General features: G+C 37.3%; 1 protein-coding gene across 4 annotated transcripts in view; it reads right to left on the bottom strand.

Annotated features, from left to right (window-relative positions):
• gas7a (growth arrest-specific 7a) overlaps positions 1-22,396 on the bottom strand; it is a 57,793-nt gene extending 35,397 nt beyond the window's left edge. For 2 of the 4 annotated variants that reach the window (XM_082531051.1, XM_082531053.1), the window contains exons 1-3: positions 22,258-22,396; positions 17,011-17,134; positions 2,910-2,987 (exon numbers count right to left, since the gene is read on the bottom strand). In XM_082531051.1, coding sequence (XP_082387177.1) covers positions 2,910-2,987; positions 17,011-17,134; positions 22,258-22,260 — 205 coding nt within the window. In that variant the 5' untranslated portion in view covers positions 22,261-22,396. Of the gene's footprint in view, positions 1-1,956; positions 2,293-2,909; positions 2,988-17,010; positions 17,135-22,257 lie in introns of those variants that run through there. The other 2 variants (XM_082531052.1, XM_082531054.1) reach the window with 2 other exon arrangements.
• Positions 22,397-27,120: the final 4,724 nt, after the last annotated feature.

Below are 27,120 nucleotides of genomic sequence, written 5' to 3'. Positions count from 1 at the left end.
AGCATGTCCCTGGTTTCATCCTACAGGCCCATGATGGTTCCTCATTTCTTTGTGATTCATGAGCTGTCGGCTCGTTGTATATCAAACCGGCCCATCTCCAGCTCAAGGTAAACACGTGATCCCGGCAGAGCGTGACCCCCGAGGCCACGCGTCACAGCCGGGGACGCTGATCGGATCAGGGCCCCTCCAGGACACTGAGGCCTCTCCAGAAATAGGGATGAACGTCACTTTACTCAGAAGGGCTCTAAAGAATCCACAACCCTCGGTGACCTTTGTCAGTGACCATAAAACTGAGTATTGGCAGGTTTCTGATCCATGTGGTTTGGACACAAAAGAGAGCGGAAAGGACCCTGTGAGGCCTTCTGTTAAGAAGACAGCTTCAGGGTGAAAATGGGACTCTTGAGGATTTAAACAGAGACAGGAAATGTGGAACAGCTAGCCTGGCTCTTTCTGAAAATACAACAGATCGACTAGTTAATAAACTAATTTTCTTGACTTTCAATGTCGAGAAAATTAGTTTGTGTTGACTATTTCTCACTGACTGACCTCACAAGAACAGCATGAAGAGAGCCAGAGATTAAAAATAAGCAATAATTAAATGCAGAGAGGTGAGAGAAAAAGGCAAATGAAAAACACTCAATGCATCATGGGAATCCCCAGCAGCCTAGACCTATTGGAGTGTATCTAAGGGAGGATTCAGAGTCCCCTGATCCAGCCCTAATTATATGCTTTATAAAAAAAAGTAAAGTTTTAAGCCTAATCTTAAAAGCAGAAAGGGTGTCTGTCTCCAAAGTCCAAGCTGGGAGCTTGTTCCACAGAAGAGGGACTGAAGACTCTGCCTCCTATTCTACTTTTAAACACTCTAGGAACAACAAGTAAACCTGCAGTGTGAGAGCGAAGTGCTCTAATGGGGTGATATGGTACTACGAGGTCTTTAAGAAATGATAAGGAGTGTTTATGACAACACGCCTGGTACAAAAATCAGATTTTTTAAAGTCACAGTGAAGAGAAACAGAATATGTGAGCAGGAATATTTATGAGTAATGTTAAAATGCAATAAGCATAATGCAGCATGACTGCCTAATGTAGCTAATAGTCCAGTATGGTTTAATATGATATGCTACATTTAGGTAACCACACATCGGCCAACTACCTTGCAGAGATGACCGTCCACAAACATGGGCTCTTAGATTGTTTTCTCATTTGATCTAAAGCAAAATAAGGAGTTCAGAACATGAAAGGGTTCCAACTGAGAACCATAAAACATCAGGACCTGAAGCAAGAACGAGTTATCAGACATATTTTTTCACAGATACGGCCCCAGTACCAATTTCTGTTTCCATGTAGCACTTTCATAAGAAGTCACAGAAAATTCCTGCCACCAAAGTTGGAAGCAGGAACATCAGCAGCTACGGAAAGGACTGCTGCAAGAAAATCAGCAATTTCCAAATTCTTTGCAGCATGAAATTGCTTCCCACGATGATTAGAGGACAGAGACGTAAATAAAAAGCAAACAAAAGAAAACACAATCTGTGTTAGCTGTTACAACAAACCTAGAAACTCAATAAAGCAAGGACTCAAAATAAAAGCAGGAAAAGCCCAAGGAACACTTGGAGAGTGAACACACAGAGTGTAACTTGACAAAGTGACAAGGACAAAGGCAAAAACGAGAACATGTATACATCCAACAACAGAAGGTTGGTTACAGAGCAGACCCAAGTGGGAGCAAAAAGAATAAAATCTGAAGTAAAACCAAAAACAACACATAAGAAAACAAACCTGTAAAGAAAGAAAAGACAAATAACAAACACGGAACTGTGAAAACTGACACTAAACAGAATATATCTGGGACCACATCGCATGACATTTTCCAGCCGACATGAAGGCAGACCTGTCTCAGCACCGGCACTGCATCAGTGCAGCTGTGGGAGAAAAAGCATCTGCACACCTGCTTACCAGGAAACATCTCTGATTCTAGCTGATCAGCACAGTCTCTTTATTAACTAAGGAGACAGACTCAGAAGGTGCATGTTTATGTATCTGTTGTCCTTAAACGCGTGTTAGGCAACTCCGTCTTATCTTCTTCCCGTTGGATGCCGTGCCGTTATTTCTCCCTGCCTGCTCGGACCAGCTGCTCAGATCCCCGGTTTCCTGTCCAGAGGTCAAAGTCAACATTTGTGCGGCTCAGATCTGAACTGGGCCTTCGCTAAACGTCTTTTTCTCCGAGGAGGGATCGCGCTTGCCTGGTTAAACGCTGACAAACTCCCCTGCAGCTGACTGCCTCCCCGGTTGTTCTTCCTCTAAGTGTGTTTGGGCCACATGCCAGCACAAAGAAGCAAACCATCTGCTATGTGCAAAGATGTCGTTAGCGAGGATGCTGGCAGCGATGGAACATAATAAGCCACTCATTAAGAAAGTGCAGGATTTCCTCTCGTAGTGTTGGATGAGCTTCATGATAATGTAGCAGAGAAATGTATTACGAGAGATTTGTCAAAGGTTCCTTAAGAGCCTTTTGGAAAAACATTACAGAGTCTCTGGAAAAATGATTAGTATTGTGTCACATTTAGCTGAAGGAACATGGTCTTAGCATAATAAGCAGATTAGCACTGATGATGAATGATTGCCAAAAGGCTTAATATGTCTGACTGGATAAATGTTGAAAAATTAAGTTATAACCTGTAGCTCCAAATGCAAATAACCCCAGTGATGGAAGGAGTTTATGCACCGAGATGACACTCATCAGCTTGTTTTTGTCTCTCTTGGTCATTCCTAACCACACAAACCTCCTTTCTCATTCCTTCAGCGCCTATTTTCTGCTCTAGGTGCTCTTATTTTGTTTTCCGTGTGATTGTGCCTTTTGCAATGCTTTCTAAAAATGGATGACTAGGATGATGAAGGCCAAGTTTTACCATATGGTGAGGAGTTCTGTCGTGCCAGCGGTCTCTGCGGGGCTTCAGCTGACGAGGACGGACGTCGCCATGTTGTTTCTGGAACGATATAAACAACAGGAAGGAGGACAGCGTGGAAAGAAGTCAAAACAAAGACAAAAACAGAACTTGCTTTAACGTGAATGTGCAGGGCAGCTTCTCAGTCACTGCTTCGCAGTTGTTCAAGATTAAGGACGGAAACAGCTTTATAGAGACTTCAGGTGTATAAATATGAAGCACAATAGAGCACAGAAGGTCAACGATGCCTTAATTTGTTGGTTTCAAAATCTAGACAGTCAGAAGATGCCTTGTGAGACAGTGGGAAGGAAAAACTCCTTTTTAACAGGAGGAGACCTCCAACAGGCTCAGAGAGGGGAAGCCATCTACTGAGACCAGCTGGAAGAAGAAGGGAAGAGAGAAAAGAGCAGCACAGAAAGCCAAGGACAACACAAACGGTGGGAGAGAGTAGAAAGTGAAAAGAAGTCCTGTAGCATGACTGAGGATAGTTCAGGGTCACATGATCCAATCCTAACTATCAGCTTTACCAAAAAAGGAAGTTTGTAGCCTCATAATAAAAGTAGACAGGGTGTCTGCCTGCCACTTTTAGAAACTCCATGAACCACAAGCCTGCAGTCTGAGAGTGAGGTGCTCTGTTACAATAATATGATACCGTGAGAGATGATGGAGGCTGATCAGGATGTTGTACGAGGAAATCAGGGTTTTATTAAATTTAAATTCTGCATTTAAGAGGCAGCCAATGAAGAATCATCCACCGATGTGCTAGCACAAAAGATTTTTCTAATGTCATGGTGACTTTGTCAGCAGAAGTTGAATTAATCCACAGTTTCTTCTGTTGCAGGAGTGCATGAAGACTCCACCAAGCAGCAGGTTATATGATTGGCTTTTCTGTTTGTTAGCAGGATTACTAGAGACGCTGTGGAGTTACGGCTTACAAGTAATTAACTCTCAAAACATTTTTTCATTCTTTTCTACAGCGGCAGAGGACAAAATTAGATGTTCATGCAGCATCTTCACAAATATAAAACTGAAACAGGGCGACATTGTTATGAATTTCTCCAAAGAATTTCGCAAACTAATTCAGATCTTTCTGCATCCAGAACTTGATTCATGCAGAGGGAAGCTTCTCAGTCGCTGACTGATTTTGTTTTTGCTCTTGTTACAGCAAAACAGTCGGAGTCAGACTGCTGGTCTGTGTGACCAAAGCAGCCCAACGGCCAATAAAAATGTATGTACAGAGGGTATGTTTGTGTACATGTTGGTGTAGAAATAATTTGGTAAAATTTAAATATTAAAATTTTATTTGAAAATGTGGATTCCTGTTTATTTGATTGTTTTTGTGACATTTTATCTGGATTTTTCCCTGTTTGATTTTCAGACCTCATCTCAGCACAGAAAAGCTGTTTAGTACTTTAAATGTTTTTTTTTTTCAGACATTGGAGAAATGACTGCAGATAAGGGCAAGAGGATAAAGGAGAAGTTTTCGTATCCTGAAAAATGCAATAAAAAAAATTAGACTGTACTCATCCATGTATGCAGTCCTTTTAGGTGCAAAATGCCATTCTGGATAAATTTCAACTGGCTTCCTGTAGTTTAGCCGTTTAGCATCAATCATTCCACTTAGCAGAGCAGGAAGTCCTTTACGCTGCAGTAACTGTGGGTGAATTAGTGTCGGTCCTTATGTGCAATCAAACAGCTTCTTCTAAGAGAAACACTAAAGTGTGGATTAGGAGTGATATTCAGCAGCAACGTTACTGTTGTGGCAAGAAAGCTACACACAAATGTCCAAATAGGCATGAAAAGCTTAAAGTCAAGAACTTCTAATATCTGTTATTGCAATGAGGACACTTTAACTTATAAGTCACTGGATATCACATTGCATACTTTATTAATTAATTAATACTTAAATTAGACCTACTAATTTAGGTAGACACTGAAGAGCAATATTTTGGTTTTGTCCGTGTTTTGCTGGTGATTTGTTAGAGCAATGCTCCTGCTATTTCTAATCTGAGTGACTGAATTACTGAGGCCCAAGAGTGAAATTATGGGGAACTCCACAAGTGTAGTGAATGTGTTTTTGTTTGTTTTTTTACACCAGTGGTTATTAAATAATTATGTGTGATCAAAGGTAAATAGTAAATGCAATTTTGTGTCTTCCTGCAAAGTTCTCGATATGTAGGTGAAGGGTGGCAGTGATATAGGCTGTAGTTTTAAGCTGGTTAAGTTTAAATACTATGTGAGGTTTGGGCACTAAGAAGTAGATGGTTAGGTTTGGGTTCTGAAAGCTCCTTGGTTAGGTTTAGGCAATAAAACCTCAGTTACACAGAACAAGAGACTGGTCAACAACCTCCTTCCGGTTGCTACTTGAAATCGTATCCCCCAAACAGTTGGTGAGTGGTTGTTTGAGTTTGCTGGGTGAAATCAGCCGCAAAGAGGGTGCTGCATCAAAACTGTTAACATGTTAATCTTACCTGGTATTTCCCTCTCTCCCACATAAACATGGCAAGTGGTTAATTTACATAAATGCTTTTATTGTAAGAAGCTGTAAACACAAAACAATTCTCCTGTATCATTAAATATCTTTAACTGTTAATTGGCAGGAGGCACATTGCTTCATCAGCTGACTGTATACTGTTAGTCAGTTCTTCAGCACCAAAGGTTTTCATGCACAATAACAAAGCCTCAGCTCCTGCCTGTGAATCTTTTTCATCATTCCAAATCCCACTCTCATATTTGCAGCTCCAAAGGGACTAATTCTGTTGTTTGTTTTAAACTTCCATTGTTTTCATTCAAATTCTGTTGTGTTCATTCAAATTCCGTTGTTTTCATTCAAATTATGTTCTTTTCATTCTAATTCCATTGTTTTGATTCAAATTCTGGTCTGTTCATTTTAATTCCGTTCTTTTCATTGAAATTCCGTTTTTTTCATTCAAATTCTGTTGTTTTGATTCAAATTCTGTTTTTTTCATTCAAATTCCATTGTTTTGATTCAAATTCTGTTCTGTTCATTCTAATTCTGTTGTTTTCATTCTAATTACGTTCATTTCATTGAAATTCCGTTGTTTTCATTCAAATGCTGTTGTTTTCATTCTAATTCTACTCTTTTTATTCAAATTCTATTGTTTGTTTTAGAATTCTGTTGCTTTCATTCAAACTCTGTTCTATACATTCTAATTCCGTTGTTTTCATTCAAATTCCGTTCTTTGTTTTCAAATTCCGTTGTTTTCGTTCAAATTCTGTTGTTTTCATGAAAATTCTTTGGTTTTTGATCAAATTCTGTTGTTTTCATTCAAATTCTGTTGTTTTCATTCAAATTCTGTTGTTTTCATTCAAATTCCGTCATTTTTATTCAAATTCCATTGTTTTCATTCAAATTCTATTCTTGTCATTCTATTTCCAGTGTTTTTCATTCAAATTCCGTTGTTTTTGATCAAACTCTGTTGTTTTCATTCAAATTCTGTTGTTTTCATCCAAATTCCATTGTTTTCATTCAAAGTCCATTGTTTGTTCTCAAACTCTGTTGTTTTAATTCAAATTCCGTCATTTTCATTTTAATTCCATTGTTTTCATTCAAATTCTGTTCTTTTCATTCAAATTCCATTGTTTTGATTCAAATTCTGTTCTGTTCATTCTAATTCTGTTGTTTTCATTCAAATTCTATTCATTTCATTCTTATTCCATTCATTTCATTGAAATTCCGTTGTTTTCATTCAAATGCTGTTGTTTTCATGCAAATTCTTTTGTTTTTGATCAAATTCTGTTCTTTTCATTCAAATTCCATCGTTTTCATTCAAATTCCATTGTTTTCATTCAAATTCCATTGTTTGTTCTCAAATTCTGTTGTTTTCATTCAAATTCCGTCGTTTTCATTTTAATTCCGTTGTTTTCATTCAAATTCCGTCATTTTCATTTTAATTCCGTCATTTTCATTCTAATTCTGTTGTTTTCTTTTAAACTTCCATTGTTTTCATTCAAATTCTGTTGTTTTCATTCAAATTCTGTTCTTTTCATTCAAATTCCATTGTTTTGATTTAAATTCTTTTCTGTTCATTCTAATTCTGTTGTTTGTTTTAAACTTCCATTGTTTTCAGTCAAATTCCATTGTTTTGATTCAAATTCTGTTCTTGTCATTCTATTTCCATTGTTTTGATTCAAATTCTGTTCTGTTTATTTTAGTTCTGTTGTTTTCATTCAAATTCTATTCATTTCATTCTAATTCCATCCTTTTCATTGAAATTCCGTTGTTTTAATTCAAATGCAGTTGTTTTCATTCTAATTCTACTCTTTTTATTCAAATTCAATTGTTTATTTTAGAATTCTGTTGCTTTCATTCAAACTCTGTTCTATACATTCTAATTCCGTTGTTTTCAATCAAATTCCATTTTTTGTTCTCAAATTCTGTTGTTTTCATTTTAATTCCGTTGTTTTCATTTTAATTCCGTTGTTTTCTTTCTAATTCTGTTGTTTGTTTTAAACTTCCATTGTTTTCATTCAAATTCTGTTGTTTTAATCCAAATTCCATTGTTTTCATTCAAATTCTGTTTTTTTTTTCATTTTAATTCCGTTGTTTTCATTCAAATTCTAATCATTTCATTCTAATTCCGTTCTTTTCATTGAAATTCCATTTCCATTCAAATGCTGTTGTTTTCATTCTAATTCTACTCTTTTTATTCAAATTCTATTGTCTGTTTTAGAATTCTGTTGCTTTCATTCAAACTCTTTTCTATATATTTTAATTCCGTTGTTTTCATTCAAATTCCGTTGTTTTCATTCTAATTCTGTTCTTTTCATTCAAATTCCGTCGTTTTCATTCAAATTCCGTTGTTTTCATTCTAATTCCGTTGTTTTTGTTCAAATTCTTTTGTTTTCATGCAAATTCTTTGGTTTTTGATCAAATTCTGTTCTTTTCATTCAAATTCCATTATTTTCATTCAAATTCTGTTGTTTTCATTCAAATTCTGTTGTTTTCATTCAAATTCTGTTGTTTTCATTCAAATTCCGTCATTTTTATTCAAATTCCATTGTTTTCATTCAAATTCTATTCTTGTCATTCTATTTCCAGTGTTTTTCATTCAAATTCCGTTGTTTTTGATCAAACTCTGTTGTTTTCATTCAAATTCTGTTGTTTTCATCCAAATTCCATTGTTTTCATTCAAAGTCCATTGTTTGTTCTCAAACTCTGTTGTTTTAATTCAAATTCCGTCATTTTCATTTTAATTCCATTGTTTTCATTCAAATTCTGTTCTTTTCATTCAAATTCCATTGTTTTGATTCAAATTCTGTTCTGTTCATTCTAATTCTGTTGTTTTCATTCAAATTCTATTCATTTCATTCTTATTCCATTCATTTCATTGAAATTCCGTTGTTTTCATTCAAATGCTGTTGTTTTCATGCAAATTCTTTTGTTTTTGATCAAATTCTGTTCTTTTCATTCAAATTCCATCGTTTTCATTCAAATTCCATTGTTTTCATTCAAATTCCATTGTTTGTTCTCAAATTCTGTTGTTTTCATTCAAATTCCGTCGTTTTCATTTTAATTCCGTTGTTTTCATTCAAATTCCGTCATTTTCATTTTAATTCCGTCATTTTCATTCTAATTCTGTTGTTTTCTTTTAAACTTCCATTGTTTTCATTCAAATTCTGTTGTTTTCATTCAAATTCTGTTCTTTTCATTCAAATTCCATTGTTTTGATTTAAATTCTTTTCTGTTCATTCTAATTCTGTTGTTTGTTTTAAACTTCCATTGTTTTCAGTCAAATTCCATTGTTTTGATTCAAATTCTGTTCTTGTCATTCTATTTCCATTGTTTTGATTCAAATTCTGTTCTGTTTATTTTAGTTCTGTTGTTTTCATTCAAATTCTATTCATTTCATTCTAATTCCATCCTTTTCATTGAAATTCCGTTGTTTTAATTCAAATGCAGTTGTTTTCATTCTAATTCTACTCTTTTTATTCAAATTCAATTGTTTATTTTAGAATTCTGTTGCTTTCATTCAAACTCTGTTCTATACATTCTAATTCCGTTGTTTTCAATCAAATTCCATTTTTTGTTCTCAAATTCTGTTGTTTTCATTTTAATTCCGTTGTTTTCATTTTAATTCCGTTGTTTTCTTTCTAATTCTGTTGTTTGTTTTAAACTTCCATTGTTTTCATTCAAATTCTGTTGTTTTAATCCAAATTCCATTGTTTTCATTCAAATTCTGTTTTTTTTTTTCATTTTAATTCCGTTGTTTTCATTCAAATTCTAATCATTTCATTCTAATTCCGTTCTTTTCATTGAAATTCCATTTCCATTCAAATGCTGTTGTTTTCATTCTAATTCTACTCTTTTTATTCAAATTCTATTGTCTGTTTTAGAATTCTGTTGCTTTCATTCAAACTCTTTTCTATATATTTTAATTCCGTTGTTTTCATTCAAATTCCGTTGTTTTCATTCTAATTCTGTTCTTTTCATTCAAATTCCGTCGTTTTCATTCAAATTCCGTTGTTTTCATTCTAATTCCGTTGTTTTTGTTCAAATTCTTTTGTTTTCATGCAAATTCTTTGGTTTTTGATCAAATTCTGTTCTTTTCATTCAAATTCCATTATTTTCATTCAAATTCCGTTGTTTTCATTCAAATTATGTTCTTTTCATTCTAATTCCATTGTTTTGATTCAAATTCTGGTCTGTTCATTTTAATTCCGTTCTTTTCATTGAAATTCCGTTTTTTTTTCATTCAAATTCTGTTGTTTTGATTCAAATTCTGTTTTTTTCATTCAAATTCCATTGTTTTGATTCAAATTCTATTCTTGTCATTCTATTTCCATTGTTTTGATTCAAATTCTGTTCTGTTCATTCTAATTCTGTTGTTTTCATTCTAATTACGTTCATTTCATTGAAATTCCGTTGTTTTCATTCAAATGCTGTTGTTTTCATTCTAATTCTACTCTTTTTATTCAAATTCTATTGTTTGTTTTAGAATTCTGTTGCTTTCATTCAAACTCTGTTCTATACATTCTAATTCCGTTGTTTTCATTCAAATTCCGTTCTTTGTTTTCAAATTCCGTTGTTTTCGTTCAAATTCTGTTGTTTTCATGAACATTCTTTGGTTTTTGATCAAATTCTGTTGTTTTCATTCAAATTCTGTTGTTTTCATTCAAATTCTGTTGTTTTCATTCAAATTCCGTCATTTTTATTCAAATTCCATTGTTTTCATTCAAATTCTATTCTTGTCATTCTATTTCCATTGTTTTCATTCAAATTCCGTTGTTTTTGATCAAACTCTGTTGTTTTCATTCAAATTCTGTTGTTTTCATCCAAATTCCATTGTTTTCATTCAAAGTCCATTGTTTGTTCTCAAACTCTGTTGTTTTAATTCAAATTCCGTCATTTTCATTTTAATTCCGTTGTTTTCATTCAAATTCTGTTCTTTTCATTCAAATTCCATTGTTTTGATTCAAATTCTGTTCTGTTCATTCTAATTCTGTTGTTTTCATTCAAATTCTATTCATTTCATTCTTATTCCATTCATTTCATTGAAATTCCGTTGTTTTCATTCAAATGCTGTTGTTTTCATGCAAATTCTTTTGTTTTTGATCAAATTCTGTTCTTTTCATTCAAATTCCGTTGTTTTCATTCAAATTCCGTTCTTTGTTTTCAAATTCCGTTGTTTTCCTTCAAATTCTGTTGTTTTCATGAAAATTCTTTGGTTTTTGATCAAATTCTGTTGTTTTCATTCAAATTCTGTTGTTTTCATTCAAATTCTATTCTTGTCATTCTATTTCCATTGTTTTCATTCAAATTCCGTTGTTTTTGATCAAACTCTGTTGTTTTCATTCAAATTCTGTTGTTTTCATCCAAATTCCATTGTTTTCATTCAAAGTCCATTGTTTGTTCTCAAACTCTGTTGTTTTAATTCAAATTCCGTCATTTTCATTTTAATTCCGTTGTTTTCATTCAAATTCTGTTCTTTTCATTCAAATTCCATTGTTTTGATTCAAATTCTGTTCTGTTCATTCTAATTCTGTTGTTTTCATTCAAATTCTATTCATTTCATTCTTATTCCATTCATTTCATTGAAATTCCGTTGTTTTCATTCAAATGCTGTTGTTTTCATGCAAATTCTTTTGTTTTTGATCAAATTCTGTTCTTTTCATTCAAATTCCATCGTTTTCATTCAAATTCCATTGTTTGTTCTCAAATTCTGTTGTTTTCATTCAAATTCCGTCGTTTTCATTTTAATTCCGTCGTTTTCATTCAAATTCCATTGTTTGTTCTCAAACTCTGTTGTTTTAATTCAAATTCCGTCGTTTTCATTTTAATTCTGTTGTTTTCATTCTAATTCTGTTGTTTTCATTCAAATTCCATCGTTTTCATTCAAATTCCATTGTTTTCATTCAAATTCCATTGTTTGTTCTCAAATTCTGTTCTTTTCATTCAAATTCCATCGTTTTCATTCAAATTCCATTGTTTTCATTCAAATTCCATTGTTTTCATTCAAATTCCATTGTTTGTTCTCAAATTCTGTTGTTTTCATTCAAATTCCGTCGTTTTCATTTTAATTCTGTTGTTTTCATTCTAATTCTGTTCTTTTCATTCAAATTCCATCGTTTTCATTCAAATTCCATTGTTTTCATTCAAATTCCATTGTTTGTTCTCAAATTCTGTTGTTTTCATTCAAATTCCATCGTTTTCATTCAAATTCCATCGTTTTCATTCAAATTCCATTGTTTTCATTCAAATTCCATTGTTTGTTCTCAAATTCCATTGTTTTCATTCAAATTCCATTGTTTGTTCTCAAATTCTGTTGTTTTCATTCAAATTCCGTCGTTTTCATTTTAATTCCGTCGTTTTCATTCAAATTCCATTGTTTGTTCTCAAACTCTGTTTTAATTCAAATTCCGTCGTTTTCATTTTAATTCTGTTGTTTTCATTCTATTTCTGTTGTTTTCTTTTAAACTTCCATTGTTTTCATTCAAATTCTGTTGTTTTCATTCAAATTCTGTTCTTTTCATTCAAATTCCATTGTTTTGATTCAAATTCTTTTCTGTTCATTCTAATTCTGTTGTTTGTTTTAAACTTCCATTGTTTTCAGTCAAATTCCATTGTTTTGATTCAAATTCTGTTCTTGGCCCTGTGCTTCGTACGTCGCTTACTACATCCAAGATCAAATGAAACATCCAAGACCAAATCATCGCGCAACTCTGAGCTCGCTATTCCGGTTCCCCGAACACACCTGTTGTTGACGATTAGTATAGCTGGATGAAGTAATGTGAGATCACTGGGTGGCCCAACAGGGGCTACGCATCGATAGTAGAAACATTGATCGGCAACCCTTTGATTGGTCGGCGAAAATGTCGAAGGAGCGCGCTCGGTATTTTTCGGCAGCAGAGCAAGAACTCTTGAGTGAGGGATTTCAGGAGTTTCAGAGTTTAATTAAAACGCAAGGGAACACTGCAAAGGCTGCAAAAGCAAGGAGAGAGGGCTGGCAGAAAGTTGCTGACAAATCAAACTCGTAAGTAATTCAATAATAACAATAATAATGGAGTGGATTTATATAGCGCTTTTCAAGGCACCCAAAGCGCTTTACAATGCCACTATTCATTCACTCTCACATTCACACACTGGTGGAGGCAGCTACGGTTGTAGCCACAGCTGCCCTGGGGCAGACTGACAGAAGCCAGGCTGCCATATCGCGCCATCGGCCCCTCTGGCCAACACCAGTAGGCGGTAGGGTAGATTTATCATATCACACCATATTATCCAATATTATATTACATTATATTATATTATAATATGTTATATTATATCCCCTTTCACATTAGAGCCACAACAGGACCCACTAGAACATGGGAACAAGTAAAAGTGAAATATAAGAATATTCTACAGAATGGTAATATTTATCACTTATATTGCTTTTAGTCTCTTGGAAAGAGACCCTGGAATACTCTGTTTGTTTGTTCATAACAGCAACCAAGAAAAGGGCAGAGCAAAAAAAAAAGACAGGTGGTGGTCCTGCACCCCCTCGTCAACAAGTTGGTTAAGTGAATAATACCCTCACGGGAATATCGATATCTCTCTATGAGCACACTGTCGCGCTGAGCTAAAGGATCCTGTCTGTCCCGCAATATACGCTGAATTCTGAGGACTCTCCTTATCAATCTTGCACCTTCCGCAATGGGTTGCTCGCGTAAACGGACAGGACATGGCTGCGACAGGCTTCCCAAATCCACCTTCGCTTTTATAGCCGTGGTCTCTCATCTTGATTACACGAAGTAATTTACAATTACTACTCTGAAATATGAATTACATCTGTAATAATCACATACATGTAATAGAATGTTAATAGTTCATTTCCCTTTTTTAGGGAATGACCTGTATGTATCTGTGTGAAATCAATAAAAGGATCAAGTGCTGCATTATCTTTAGTTACATTGATGTTATTTATTTATGGTGAAACAGTGGTGGAATATCGCTGTTGCTTTCGTATGAATGACGCGGACATACCTGCGTGGCCGCGATCTAATCCTGTTTACATAAAGTAAACCTGCTCCCCAGCAGGTTTACGCTTACGGCTCTGTTGCTATGACAGCAAGTCCCGGATGGGCTTCGGGGAACCGAACGATCCAGGATCACGCGAAATCGTCAACAATCTCATCCAGCTAACTCACTTAGCGCGGTACGAAGAACAGGCCCCTTGTCATTCTATTTCCATTGTTTTGATTCAAATTCTGTTCTGTTTATTTTAGTTCTGTTGTTTTCATTCAAATTCTATTCATTTCATTCTAATTCCGTTCTTTTCATTGAAATTCCATTTCCATTCAAATGCTGTTGTTTTCATTCTAATTCTACTCTTTTTATTCAAATTCTATTGTCTGTTTTAGAATTCTGTTGCTTTCATTCAAACTCTTTTCTATATATTTTAATTCCGTTGTTTTCATTCTAATTCTGTTCTTTTCATTCAAATTCCGTCGTTTTCATTCAAATTCCGTTGTTTTCATTCTAATTCCGTTGTTTTTGTTCAAATTCTTTTGTTTTCATGCAAATTCTTTGGTTTTTGATCAAATTCTGTTCTTTTCATTCAAATTCCATTATTTTCATTCAAATTCCATTGTTTTCATTCAAATTCCATTGTTTGTTCTCAAACTCTGTTGTGTTAAATCAAATTCTGTCGTTTTCATTTTAATTCCGTTGTTTTCATTCAAATGCTGTTGTTTTCATGCCAATTCTTTTGTTTTTGATCAAATTCTGTTGTTTTCATTCAAATTCCGTCGTTTTCATTTTAATTCTGTTGTTTTCATTCAAATTCTGTTCTTTTCATTCTATTTCCATTGTTTTCATTCAAATTCTTTTCTGTTCATTCTAATTCTGTTGTTTGTTTTAAACTTCCATTGTTTTCATTCAAATTCCGTTGTTTTTGATCAAATTCTGGTCTGTTCATTCTAATTCCGTTCATTTCATTGAAATTCCGTTGTTTTCATTCAAATGCCTTTGTTTTCATGCAAATTCGTTTGTTTTTGATCAAATTCTGTTGTTTTCATTCAAATTTCGTCGTTTTCATTCAAATTCCGTTGTTTTCATTTTAATTCCGTAGTTTTCATTCTAATTCTGTTGTTTGTTTTCAAATTCTGTTGTTTTCATTCAAATTCCGTTATTTTCATTCAAATTCCATCATTTTCATTCAAATTCCGTCATTTTCATTCAAATTCCGTCATTTTCATTTTAATTCTGTTGTTTTCATTCTAAATGGAAAGATTTCAGCTGATCCTCCTTCGTGCACCTCCTCTATTACAGTAAATGACACTGGCTGAAAACAACAAGCAGCTTCCTAATAAACACAACGATGTACGCTGGCATCCTGGTGGCAGCTGTTTTGAAGCTTCATATTCAGACGTGAAACAACAGCAAACTAACAAATGAAAAGAGACTGCTGCCGCACATGGCTTCTGAATGTAAAAATAGCTTTTGGGTTATTTTTTTCTGCACTGTGTGTCTGTTTGTGTGTTTGTGCTTGAGCCAAAGAGCAATCGTTGCCAGAGGTGCTGTGGGAGCAGCCTCAGTTTGTCCCGTGGGAGCCCATCCTATCCCCCTGGATTCCTTTCCAAATGAAGTGTAACACACACACACAGATGTTTGTGAAAGGTCACCTGCCTTCGAGCTTCTGTATTAGTACGACTCCTCAGCGGTGGGAGCAGAAGACAAACAGCAGAGAAAAGACACTTCTGAATCCACAGTCTCACTGCTCGGTATCGAGTGCCACACGTTTAAGATAATCAGATTAAAGTGGATCGAATCGGCAGGCCTTTCTCCACATGAACAGGCTGCTGAGATACAATGATGGGGAGGAATGATAATGAGGCCTCTCACCGTTCACAGTGTTAAAGCGCTGAGAGCTGAATGCTGAGATATATAAATTAAACCAGATCTGCTGGAATCAGCACATTGGAGGTGTAGATTTACTGTAATGCCCAACGGCAATAAACAGTACAGTTTGATTGTTTAAGCTGATTTTCAGTGGATTCAGATGGAACGTTTTGTTCCTGGGTATCAATTCCTTTGCACAAATATATGACGGTGTTTAACAAAAAAAGGAAAAACCATCATGGATATGCAGAACAATTAATTCAGTCAGAAAGCACTTTTGTGTAGACGTCTCTGTGACGATGAAGGGCCAAAAATGCAAAAACAAAAGGAAATAAATGTCTTAATAAAAACCAAAAAACATCATGAAATGCAAGTAAATGTTTCTCATATGGTTTTAATTTTCAGTTGTTAAATATAATAATAATAATAATAATGGACCTGATGTTGTGTTTATCATTAATTATGTTCAGTTTGCTTCATCTTTAGTTTTTCACCCTCGTGTGTTTCCTGTCAGTTTATCCTCAGTTACAGGTGCTGTTTGTTTTGACCTCTCGGTTTAGTCTTTGGGTTTTATAGTTAGTTTCCCTCAGGTCCCCCTTTCTGCAGGTCTTCCTGTATGTTGCTTTATGTTGTTTTATTTTGGTAGCCTTTGTCCACGGTCTCGTTTCCCTGATTGTTTGCACCTGTGTTTTCTCTACAGCTGTGTTCACCTTCCCTCAGTGTGTCTGTGTGTGTTTGTGCTCTCGGCTTGTTTCTGCTCGACATACTGTTTGCTGTGTTTTCTGTTATCTCCTGTGGTTCCTGAATTCCTGTTATTTTCCCCAGTGTTTCTTTTGCTTAACCATGGACTTGTTCTTTAGTTACCTTTTGCACTCCTGTTACACCTGCAATAACGAGTCATCTTTATTTTGCTCTTTGCCTGCTCACAAACCTGCTTTGGTGTCCTCATTCCTTCTTTAACCATAAAAAGCTTTGCAATAAAAACCAAGCTAATGTTTGGATTCCAAAAACTGGAGTTCCTAATGGTCAGTTTAGTCTGGATACACAAGTCAGTCAGTCCCCACAGACTGTCATAATGACTCTACAGAGGGTCAATTCTTTATATTGATTACCAAGCTGGTTTTGTTAAGACTTAAAGGTAGGGGTGTGGCAGCTTTGACCTACGTGTGCTCCAACACAGGAAGCTGTAGATTATCAATTAGGCTTCAGTTAACTGGAGACCAGTTGGCAACCATCTTACAACAACTGGTCACAAGAGAAAAATATGTTTTCTGTGACTGGTTGGCTGTGCTGCACAAAAGCATTTAGTTACCTACTAGCAACTAAAGCAATTGCAAGGAGGTTTTTGACTTTTTATAATTTATTTCAGCCACAACTTCCAGAAATCACTTGTCAACTGGTTGGGAAAACACATTTTTCTCAAGCAACCTCTGTTTGATAGGTCATGGACTGGTTTCTAAACCTGTGTGACTGAAGCCCGATGCTCTACCTCGACAAGCTAGTGTGACTGAATTGGGCGTCTGTCATGTTTACGCTGTTGGTTTCTTATGAAGCATTTTTTATGGAATCTGAAAAATAAGAAGCAAATGGGTTGATGCAATTATGGTTACATCCAACATATTTAGTGTGTGATTACAACTGTTTTCCACATGTTAGAGGAACCATCATTTAACTGGTGTATCTAATCTCAAGCTGGTGTTTTATTCAGTGCTCTATCTGTACCTTTACTGGAGCTGTTGACATAATACCGCAGTCCCTCAGGTGTAATGTAGCTGCTCCATCCCGGGGGAAGAGGCCGGCTGTCAGTCTCCTCAGTGGGTGCGGCAGAGCTCTCAGGGGCTGGCTTCTGTCACAGAACAAATTCCCAGTTTACTACCACATAAACCCAGCATGTGTCCAGGTGTTTCTGCATGAAAATATTACAATACATTATTTTAATATGGATGTACAGCCTGCAGGAGACAACATACTGCTATGTTTGACCTTAACTCCTGTTGGTTAGCTCCACAATATTTTTAATTAGGCAGTTTGTCTCCTAATTTCCTATCAAGTTGCACAGTGCACATTTGGTTGATTAATCCCAGACACACGGAGCTGAAAGCTAGTTTGGTTTAATAACGTGGCCATTAACTGCTGGGGATCCTGAAGGCTGTGCAAATAGATAGCTGAGTTTACCCCGAGTGAGGGAAGATTGAGTAAACGCGTTTGTAATGTGATGCTGCTGCGTCATTAAAGTTTATATCACGTTACCGCCTCTACACAAGCTTGCATACACAGTAACTGTAAGGAGTCATGACAACCTCTGGGATAAGTAATGTTATTATCATCGTATTCCCATTCGGCTTTTCAGCGCTTCGCACTTGCTACATAATGGTGTTATTCATGTGGTGAAATATGATCCACTGAATGGATAAATAATGATAAATGCTCGCTCCACCTTATCAGCAATCCCCAGGAGCCTCCGTCATGCTGAAGCCATTTTATTTGGGCTGCACTCGGAGCGCGCAGGGCCAGAAATTACTGCAGCGTGCTTTACAAGGGAAAAGTCGTTTTTAATCTGCAGGGATCGCCGCCGCCCGGCTGTTCATTTTCAAACGCAGGCTAGCGTGGCCCGTACAGATCTGTCTGCTGAGTCTGACAGAGGCTCTGCTGAACTCCAGGACGGTGCACTCCAATCAGACATCTGAGGGGAGGTGGGCGGATGCGACGGGACAGATATATAAATGGAAGATTACAAGCGGAGTGATAAAGGAGCTGTATCGTGTTTCTTTGCTCGGATGGGTAACAGGGCAGAGTGGGTGGATAAAGTCGATTGATGTGCAACATTAAATGGGTCTCATTGGCTCTTTTCTATCCTCGCTTCTGATGTCGGTGTGCTGTGAGAGCAGCAGATAACTTCAGCTGTGGATCTCTGCAGTGTGTTAGATGCTGAACTCACAGCTAGGGGATGTTTACTGCACGGACAAGATAAATGACATCCTCTCCTGACAGTGACACCTATGCCATGCGGAGGCAGCAAGTCTTTTTTGCACCAAGCATTAAATTATACCTGTTAAAATGCAACAATTACTGGGGCATTAATTATGAGAGAGAATGTCAGATGGTATCGTTATAGAGCGTGATGCATATGGTTCCACCTTCCTTTTTGAGGAACCCAGATGTTCTGTGCACATCTGCAGTACTGTAGCATATAGAGCATGTTCATTAGTGTCCTATTTGAGACTGACTGAGCCAGCTTTAAGGTGAAGCGATCGAAGCGTCTACCAATGCAAACAAAGAACAACACTGAGTTTATCAAGCGTTTGCCACAAGAAGACAGTGCACATCACTTTGGTTCCTACAACAAGTTTTAAGTTGCCACCACAGGAAGAAACATAAAGGTCACGAAAAATGCAAAATCAGTTCATTATTTAAAAGAAAACGACACCGTGCTCAGTGTCCAGAGTTCCTGAGTCAGACTCGGTCCCCATCAGTACAGATTCAACTCTGTTAGCACATGTAACCCTCCATTTGCTTGAATGGAGGGTTACATGGAACTTGTAATTTATTCGTTATTAAATATTTCTGTACAAATCAGCGTGCCATAATTGCTGCACTGCCCAAAAATTGGAGTTGTGAGGAGCTCAGGGTTGATGGGCGGGTCAAAAAAGAAAAGATACGAAAAGGAAAAAGACTTCTACATGGGAAACTTTTGATATTGTCTTTGATTTGATTATTAGGTTAATTACAGTGAGAAAGGGCCGCAGTATTAAAAAAATCTAACTAACCTAACATTCAACTCTTTGGACTGTGGGAGGAAGCCGGGGGACTTGGAGAGAACGCTGTATAGAACGATCCTGGAGGGCTGGTGGAATTGGGCCCAGAACTTTCTTGCTGTGAAGCAACTGGACCTGGTTGACCACTGTTTTCCAAATTTCTGTGCCCAAGGCAGGCCAAAAAGCAGGTCAAGCCTTCAAAGCACACCTGTATTATTATTTTTACAGAACCCTTCATGGCAACTGGAGTGATTTCATTCTTAACTTTTAATTGTTTTCTCAGATGAAGGCACTTTTGAGCACGACACGTGCAGTTGCTTTGCACATAAATTGTACTTATCCCAGACATTTTCATGTAGTTGCATGCCCTTACTGTCCGAAGTGAAGATCCTGGGCTCTTTGGGATGTTTGGTTTGGTTTCTGCGTGGCTCTTTAGTTTCCTGGCTGTTATTAGTAAACCTCATCAAAAACAAATGACACACACACACCACACTACTAACACAGTCTTTTTAGATTTCATTCATCATTTAAGTGAACTAATAATAATAATAATAATGTTTGTGGTCTCCAGGCATGCTTGAACGTAACTCAGTGCACACTGTGGTTTGTATCTATACAGAGCAAAGCATCCACCGGCAAATAATATACCAATTTCAATTCAGATGGTTGTTTTGTAAAAAAAATGATGTAATAACACAACTGTCACCCTCTCAAGACTAATCTCCCTAATTTTAACGTGTCTTTAGATAGCGGTGGAAACAAAGTGGAGGAAAAGTTCCCTATTTTTGATGGAAGCACAGCTTCAGGGAACTGGAGTGTTTATCTTGTTCATCACAGAAGTGCTGGCAGGGCTGTGGCCTCCCGTTAAACGACAGGAAAGAAGACGTCTTCTTGCTTAAAGAAAGAAAGAACAAATCAGCCTTTCAGCGGACTGAGTAGGGCATCTGTGAGATAATTTCCGGGCCCTCCTCTTTTTCTTCTTTTCTTTGTCTAAACCAGCGTCCTGTGTGGAGTGGTAGCACACCCTCCCCGAGGCTTCCTCTTGCTTTTAAAATTGCTTCTGTTTGAAAGTCTGAGCAGCTGCCCCGGGGCACAGAAACAAACCTGTGAGAAATTGTGCTTTTAGATGTTGTCGGAGCAGTCTAAAATTATACACTGGTGCTTTTCTCTTTTTGATATTTTAAGTTGCTTTAAAACCACATTCAGATTAAGAGCCTCAAATAGGTTTGAGATTACTTTGACTTCTCAGTGAAGCGATGTCCCAATTTGAAGTTCTTTCCACCCATATTTTCTGTGGAAGTCCTTAATTTACTGCTGCTCACAGTCTGGTTTTTTTTTGTACTGCGTCAGCCCTCGTCAACCAGGAGAAGCTCATGGAAAGCAGCGAGAGGTCTACACAGCCTGTCTTGTTAGTTTCTGCCTTTTCAGAGAAAACCGCCCTAACGCAAGTGGAGGGTAACATTAAGAGCAGAACCCCAGAGGATTGTGGGATTGGGCTGAGATATCTTACAGATCTGTGTGGGTTTTTTAAAGCTCAGATATCACTGGGCTGCACTATTCACTGCCAGCCAGAGGACGTGTGAAATCAATGCAATAAGCAAATCAGCAGCTGATAAGAATCTAATGATAAGGGTTTATCTTCACACCTCAGGGCCAAAACAAGTCAGGCATCCTTCAGTTCTGGTTACCTGTATGATTATAAAATTTAGAGATTTATAATGTTTTGAGCCACAGTCCTACCATGAATGGTCCCAAACTTGCAGTTGGTGCTCCTACAGGTAAGATAACCAATCTTTGTGGCTGATATTTTTTAACCCTAAAAATCAGCGGACTCACACAATAACAAGAAAGGACTGGATGCTGTACATGTGTTGCCAGGCGACATAAAAATATAAAATGCAAAGATATTTGTCCCTCAAGTTTTTCCATTTCTTTACCTCACACCTGTTCTGATAATTTCAGCGATCTCCCTCCGGTAATTTGCCGACATTTGCGAATCTTTATATTGATGCAGCGATTATTATTCCTTCAACTGTGGCGATAATTGTTATTCTCTCACTGATAAATCCAAAACTGTGAAGCAGAAGTAGCCGGAAATGCACAGGAGGAATCGACGGTGCAGAACAGGCCAGTCACAATAATTGCAGACTTCTCAGGAGGTGTACATCAGGTTATGTGTCACATTAGGACGTAGATTTCCCGGTGAAGCTTAAAGTGGGCACGAGGACGAATGCAGCAACCTCCAACAACCACTCACCCACCCTAACCGACCTGTGTGACTGCAGCCGAGCTCACACAAAGAACTTTTCATGCCTAAATCTAACAGCAGCTTTACATGCTAATAACATGAAGTATTTTTTAACCCTTTCATGCATGAATTATGACAACCTCAATCAGGATTTTTTTCTTAAGTATTTTTATTCATCTTTTGGCATGAAAAAAAGATTTTTGAACTTCATTTTTTTACTGTACTTTTTAATGTACTTTTCAAAGAGTTTTTACATGTGCACTTAGGTGGACAACATCTCCTCTGAAGTGGGTGGCAGGGTATGGAGTGACGCATCAGTGTCCAATGTACTGGTTTATGTGCAAGTATACCATCAACAGCGACACAAATACAAGAAAACAGCCTTTGAATAGCTGTCCACTGTAGTGACCACTAAAGGGTTAAAAAATGAGTGATGAAATAATTGACTCCACAGGGCTTCCAGTCCAAATTTTTTTTCCTCTAAAAGTGGAAAATATTAATTTTGTGTACATGGACGTTGGTCAGTATCCCACATACGAGACCTCTTAGCATAAAAATGTTTCCAAGAACATGAAAAATTTGAAGATTCATGTTCAGAAAAATAGAAAAAGATTAAAAGCTATGTATATTTTATAAACTGTCAAGAGACTGTGTTGACCTCCTCAATATGCTCTAAAACCAAAGTATCCATAGCAACAAAATGTGTTTCCTTAGAAAATTAAGCTTTTAAACCCTTTGTTTGTACTTTTTTTTACAGGAGCTTTGAATATTCACCTCAACTCAAATCAATTTTCTTAGAATCATAAAAATTTGCTACATGTCTCCATTTCTGCTTCATTTAGATGTAAAAAAGCTAAACTAAATACAAGGTTTCACACAGTTGCAGTATTTCCTTTTAATAATTAGAGTCCATTTGATGCTACTCCTTTTTTTAATCACATAAGGCAATTAAAATAAAGTTCCTACCATGCTGTTAAGCTGAGGAGCAGTCAGTCATCCAGCCAGTGGAAACGAGTAAAGAGACTGAAAGGATTATTAGAGCTCATTACTGTCCAAAATGATCCAACGTCTCTCCAGGGTCACAGCTCAAGACACAGAGGGAGCAGAGACACTGAATATCTTTTTCATTAAGAGGCTTTTTTCCCTGCTTGTACCAAATGAAAGCCCTGGCAGAGAGGCATGCTTTGGTTGTGATCAATGCGGGACATTTTCTATGAAGCTTTGTCGAGCAGAGAAGGCCAGTGGTTGTCAGTCTGTTTTTGGGAAACACAAAAGCGGACACTGTCAGATGGAGCTGTGATGTTCGGGAGGGGGACAACAAGAACTTTTCTGTCTCGCCGGCTTGTTCTCTTCTGCTAAACTGAATTAGCTCTGCATGTATTGAGTATCAGACTGCTCATGCTCAGACAGACGAGGTCTGTCTCTCTCTCAGAGAATAAAGATGCTTGTGGCTGCGGCACCTCCGGCCCTGCAGGATTTCACAGATATGAATTTGCACTGTGCAGATGTGCATGAACGTGCACGAGAGCAGATTTTAAGGCAAAAATTAAAGCCGATGAAGAATTTAAATACAGTAAAGCGTATTAATATATGTATGTATATGTATACTGTATCAAAAAGAAAAACTACACTCAACAAAAATATAAACGCAACACCTTTGTTACTGCTCCCATTCCCCATGGGATGGACGTAGAGACCTAAAATTCATTCCAGATACACAATATAACCATCCCTCCCAAACAGTGGTCACAAATCAGTCCAAATGTGTGGTAGTGGGCACATCTGCCATATTGAGATAATCCATCCCACCTCACAGGTGTGCCACATCAGGATGCTGATCTGACATCATGAGTAGTGCACAGGTGTACCTCAGACTGCCCACAACAAAAGGCCACCCTGGAATGTGCAGTTTTTTGCGCTATTGGGGGTCTGGGGACCCAGAACCGGTCAGTATCTGGTGTGACCACCATTTGCCTCATGCAGTGCAACACATCGTCGCATGGAGTCTATCAGATTGTCAATTGTGGCCTGTGGAATGTTGGTCCACTCCACTTCAATGGCTGTGCGAGGTTGTTGGATATTCGTGGGAACTGGTACACGCTGTCGTATACGCAGGTCAAGCACATCCCGAACATGCTCAATGGGTGACATGTCCGGTGAGTATGCTGGCCATGCAAGAACTGGGACATTCTCAGCTGCCATCTGCCCTGAACAATGTGAACCATGATTCATCCGTGAAGCGCACACCTCTCCAACATGCCAGACGCCATCGAATGTGAGCATTTGCCCACACAAGTCTGTTACGGCGACGAGCTGGAGTCAGGTCAAGACCCCGATGAGGACGACGGGCATGCAGTTGAGCGTCCCTGAGATGGTTTCTGACAGTTTGTGCAGAAATTGTTTGGTTGTGCAAACCAATTGTTCCAGCAGCTGTCTGGGTGGCTGGTCTCAGACGATCTTGGAGGTGAACCTGCTGGATGTGGAGGTCCTGGGCTGGTGTGGTTACACGAGGTCTGCGGTTGTGAGGCCGGTTGGATGTGCTGCCATATTCTCTGAAATGCCTGTGGAGACGGCTTATGGTTGAGAAATGAACATTCAATGCACGGGCGACAGATCTGGTTGACATTCCTGCTGTCAGCATGCCAATTGCACGCTCCCTCATTGCTTGTGGCATCTGTGGCATTTTGCTGTGAGACAAAACTGCACATTCCAGGGTGGCCTTTTGTTGTGGGCAGTCTGAGGTACACCTGTGCACTACTCATGATGTCAGATCAGCATCCTGATGTGGCACACCTGTGAGGTGGGATGGATTATCTCAATATGGCAGATGTGCCCACTACCACACATTTGGACTGATTTGTGACCACTGTTTGGGAGGGATGGTTATATTGTGTATCTGGAATGAATTTTAGGTCTCTACGTCCATCCCATGGGGAATGGGAGCAAAAACAAAAGTGTTGCGTTTATATTTTTGTTCAGTGTAGTTATGAACAAATATGACATACAGAATGATACAATTTCATTAGTTTTTAGTTTAGGTTTAAAAATGCTTTGTTTTCTTTCATTTTAATTTATTTTATTAAGTTTAAAACAATCATGTAGACATCCCAGTGCCTCCTTTAAGCTCTGCGTTTGCAAATTTGACCAGTTAGACATAGTCACGAAATATTGCTTCAGTTATTGCTTAGTGTGGATAAAGAAAGCATAAAGTGATATAAATATAAACACTGCATTTACTGATCCATAAACTGACATTTTTATTTTATGTTTCTAGGCAAACTGAGTTTATTAAATTAATCAAAATATAATTTCCATGTTTGTCTAATGTTCTGCTTCTTCTCCTCATTCTGTCACTGGAGTACACAGCTGCTTGGTCTAAAAGTTCAAAATAAAGAGAAAAAAAAACAGAAAACTAGGTCATTTTTGTTAGGTTGTCATTTTTCTTAGTGTAGATCAAAAGAACTTGGCTGTCTCATTGGAAAGGAAAAGATCCAAAGAGATCTAATATTAATGTCTTTTACATCATCAAGACACTAACGAGCTGTTTTGAGACCAGTCGAGGGGAACAATCTCGTACACGCCTGACAATAAACTGTAAAAACACATTTTCCTTGTTAGTGCTGGTTGTTTAAGGTTGTATCATGTCTGAAAAATCAAAAGCAATAACCTTAAAATGAGTGGATGTGACGCATGACAGTGACATACTTCTTTAAACTCGATGGAAAGATCAGTGTCATGTTGGTTTAATATTCCAGAATCATGGTTATTGGCTGGTAATGGTTACTGCTTTCCACCATCTTTGGTCCAGGATCCGGGGGTCCCAGCAGGAATCTTTATAAAGGAGCTGAAGTTTCTTTAACAGAGTGCAGACTCAAATGTCAAAATGTCCACCACATCTGAAGGTTTCATAATCATGGACAAGCGATTTATTCACCAGATTTAAACAAAAGTTTGTTACCCAACGACCAGGCTTCTCGTCTCCTTCTCGGTACCTTTCAAGCTATTGCTGAATAAAAAAAACATCCTTGGTTCATCCTTCAGATTTAATGGATTTTTTATGTGCTCAACAAAACCTCTAATGCTTTAAAAGGTCTATTTATCTGCTGGTGTTGTGTGATTTTGTAACCATTTTGGAACGTCACAGAGAGACAGTTCAAAGAGAACTGCAATCAAAGTGAAACCAGACGCGAGGTTAAAATCCCGTCCCTTACTTCACCTTGCTTTTGATTTTATAACCTTTAGCAAAAGCTTCTCCTGAAACGTTAGCCACAAACAACTGGCAGCAGCTCTCGTCCACACTGAAGATCACCGAGCGTCCTCTCACATAAGCAACAATGCACTTCTCGCACCGGACTGTTTATTTTGGAGCGTTGCCAGGGCTCATTGTTAAAACAACAGTATCCTACTCAGGCTTTGATGGCCTTTATTTCCTCACCAGCTGCCTGCAATAATCCTCTAAAAGGAATATAATCAATCCGCTTCAAATCCACTTTTAAGGTTGTCTGCCTGCTCGTGTCCGGACATTAATCATCGCTTTCTGCTTTATCCACCAATATAGAAGTTTAAAACCCCTAAAACATGCTGGCTAATCAGGGGACACATTGAGCTTATTTCCCATGGAGATAGTATAAATAACCTGCAGCATGTCACCTCTGTAATGTAGGGGTTGAGCTTTTTTTGTTATGCAGGATTTGGATGAAAATTTGTGTTTATGATTGTTTATTTGGATGCATTAAACAGAAGAAGGCTTGACCAAAAGAACCACAGTTTACTTTGGATTGCAGTGTAGCCAGAAAATGTCTGAGTAAGTATATAACCTTTACAGTGTCCCAAAACAACGATTACAACATGGCATCAATACTGGCCAATGATGACATGACTTCAAATGGCTTTTCTGTCAGATTTTCTCTAAAATCAAGGGTCTTTTCTCAGTATTTACAAGTTCATTGAATACCTTTGTACTGGTTTTATGTATGCTTTTTTCATTTTATGGTTTTACTGTATTGTAATTAGGGAACTTAAGAGAGTACTCCTATGGCCTTCCCAGTTTAAATAATACTAATACTTTTAAATGGTGACTTTACAAATAATTTTTCTTGTAAACAAAATAAGGATAAAAAGGTCAAGGTTGACCGAATTACTTGTTTTTGGACCTTGTATGTTCATTCATACCACCATATTACTATTTTAGGAATTTTCTACAGTAGCTTTGCATGATTTACATTTTCATAGTTCAAAATAATCCTTCTTTGTCTTATTCATTCTTTCTTTTTTCTTTTTTTAGCTGATTTATCTCCTCTCCCTTTCAGACAATTTTCCTCTGACTGGTTGTCTCATGGTAACAAAGTGGGTGGGTGGGCGGAGCTTCAGTCCCTAAGAGCTCTCTCTTTGATCTGATATAAAACCAGAGCTACAATTTGTGTAAATACATGCCCAATACATTTGTGTTTTATTTCTGTTCCATCATGTTATTTTTTATTCAACTGTTTAATTGGTTAGTCCACTTTTCTTTTACTTTGCCAGCTTCACATGTGCCAAACTTACATTAAATATTCTATTTGTCCCAGTGTACTATTCTCCATTTGGGACATTTTAAGGTGTCTGGATCTAAATATAACTGTAGCTTGCACCTTGTGTTTAATCCATGATCCATCCTCATCCGCGATGGGCAGCAGGTTTGTGTAACTCTATCAGTGTATGCCCATGTAAAGGAAGAAGGCTTCACACCAAGGACAATGGTGTGATATAAAAAGGGACAGTGCCACTGGTAAAACCACAGGGTAACGATCCCATTTAACAGCTTCTGCGCTGGAGTTTTGGAAAAGCTGA

This window comes from Aulonocara stuartgranti (assembly GCF_965226115.1).
Source record: "Aulonocara stuartgranti genome assembly, chromosome: 4".
Taxonomy (NCBI): domain Eukaryota; kingdom Metazoa; phylum Chordata; class Actinopteri; order Cichliformes; family Cichlidae; genus Aulonocara; species Aulonocara stuartgranti.
This window is presented reverse-complemented; position numbering and strand designations above follow the sequence as displayed.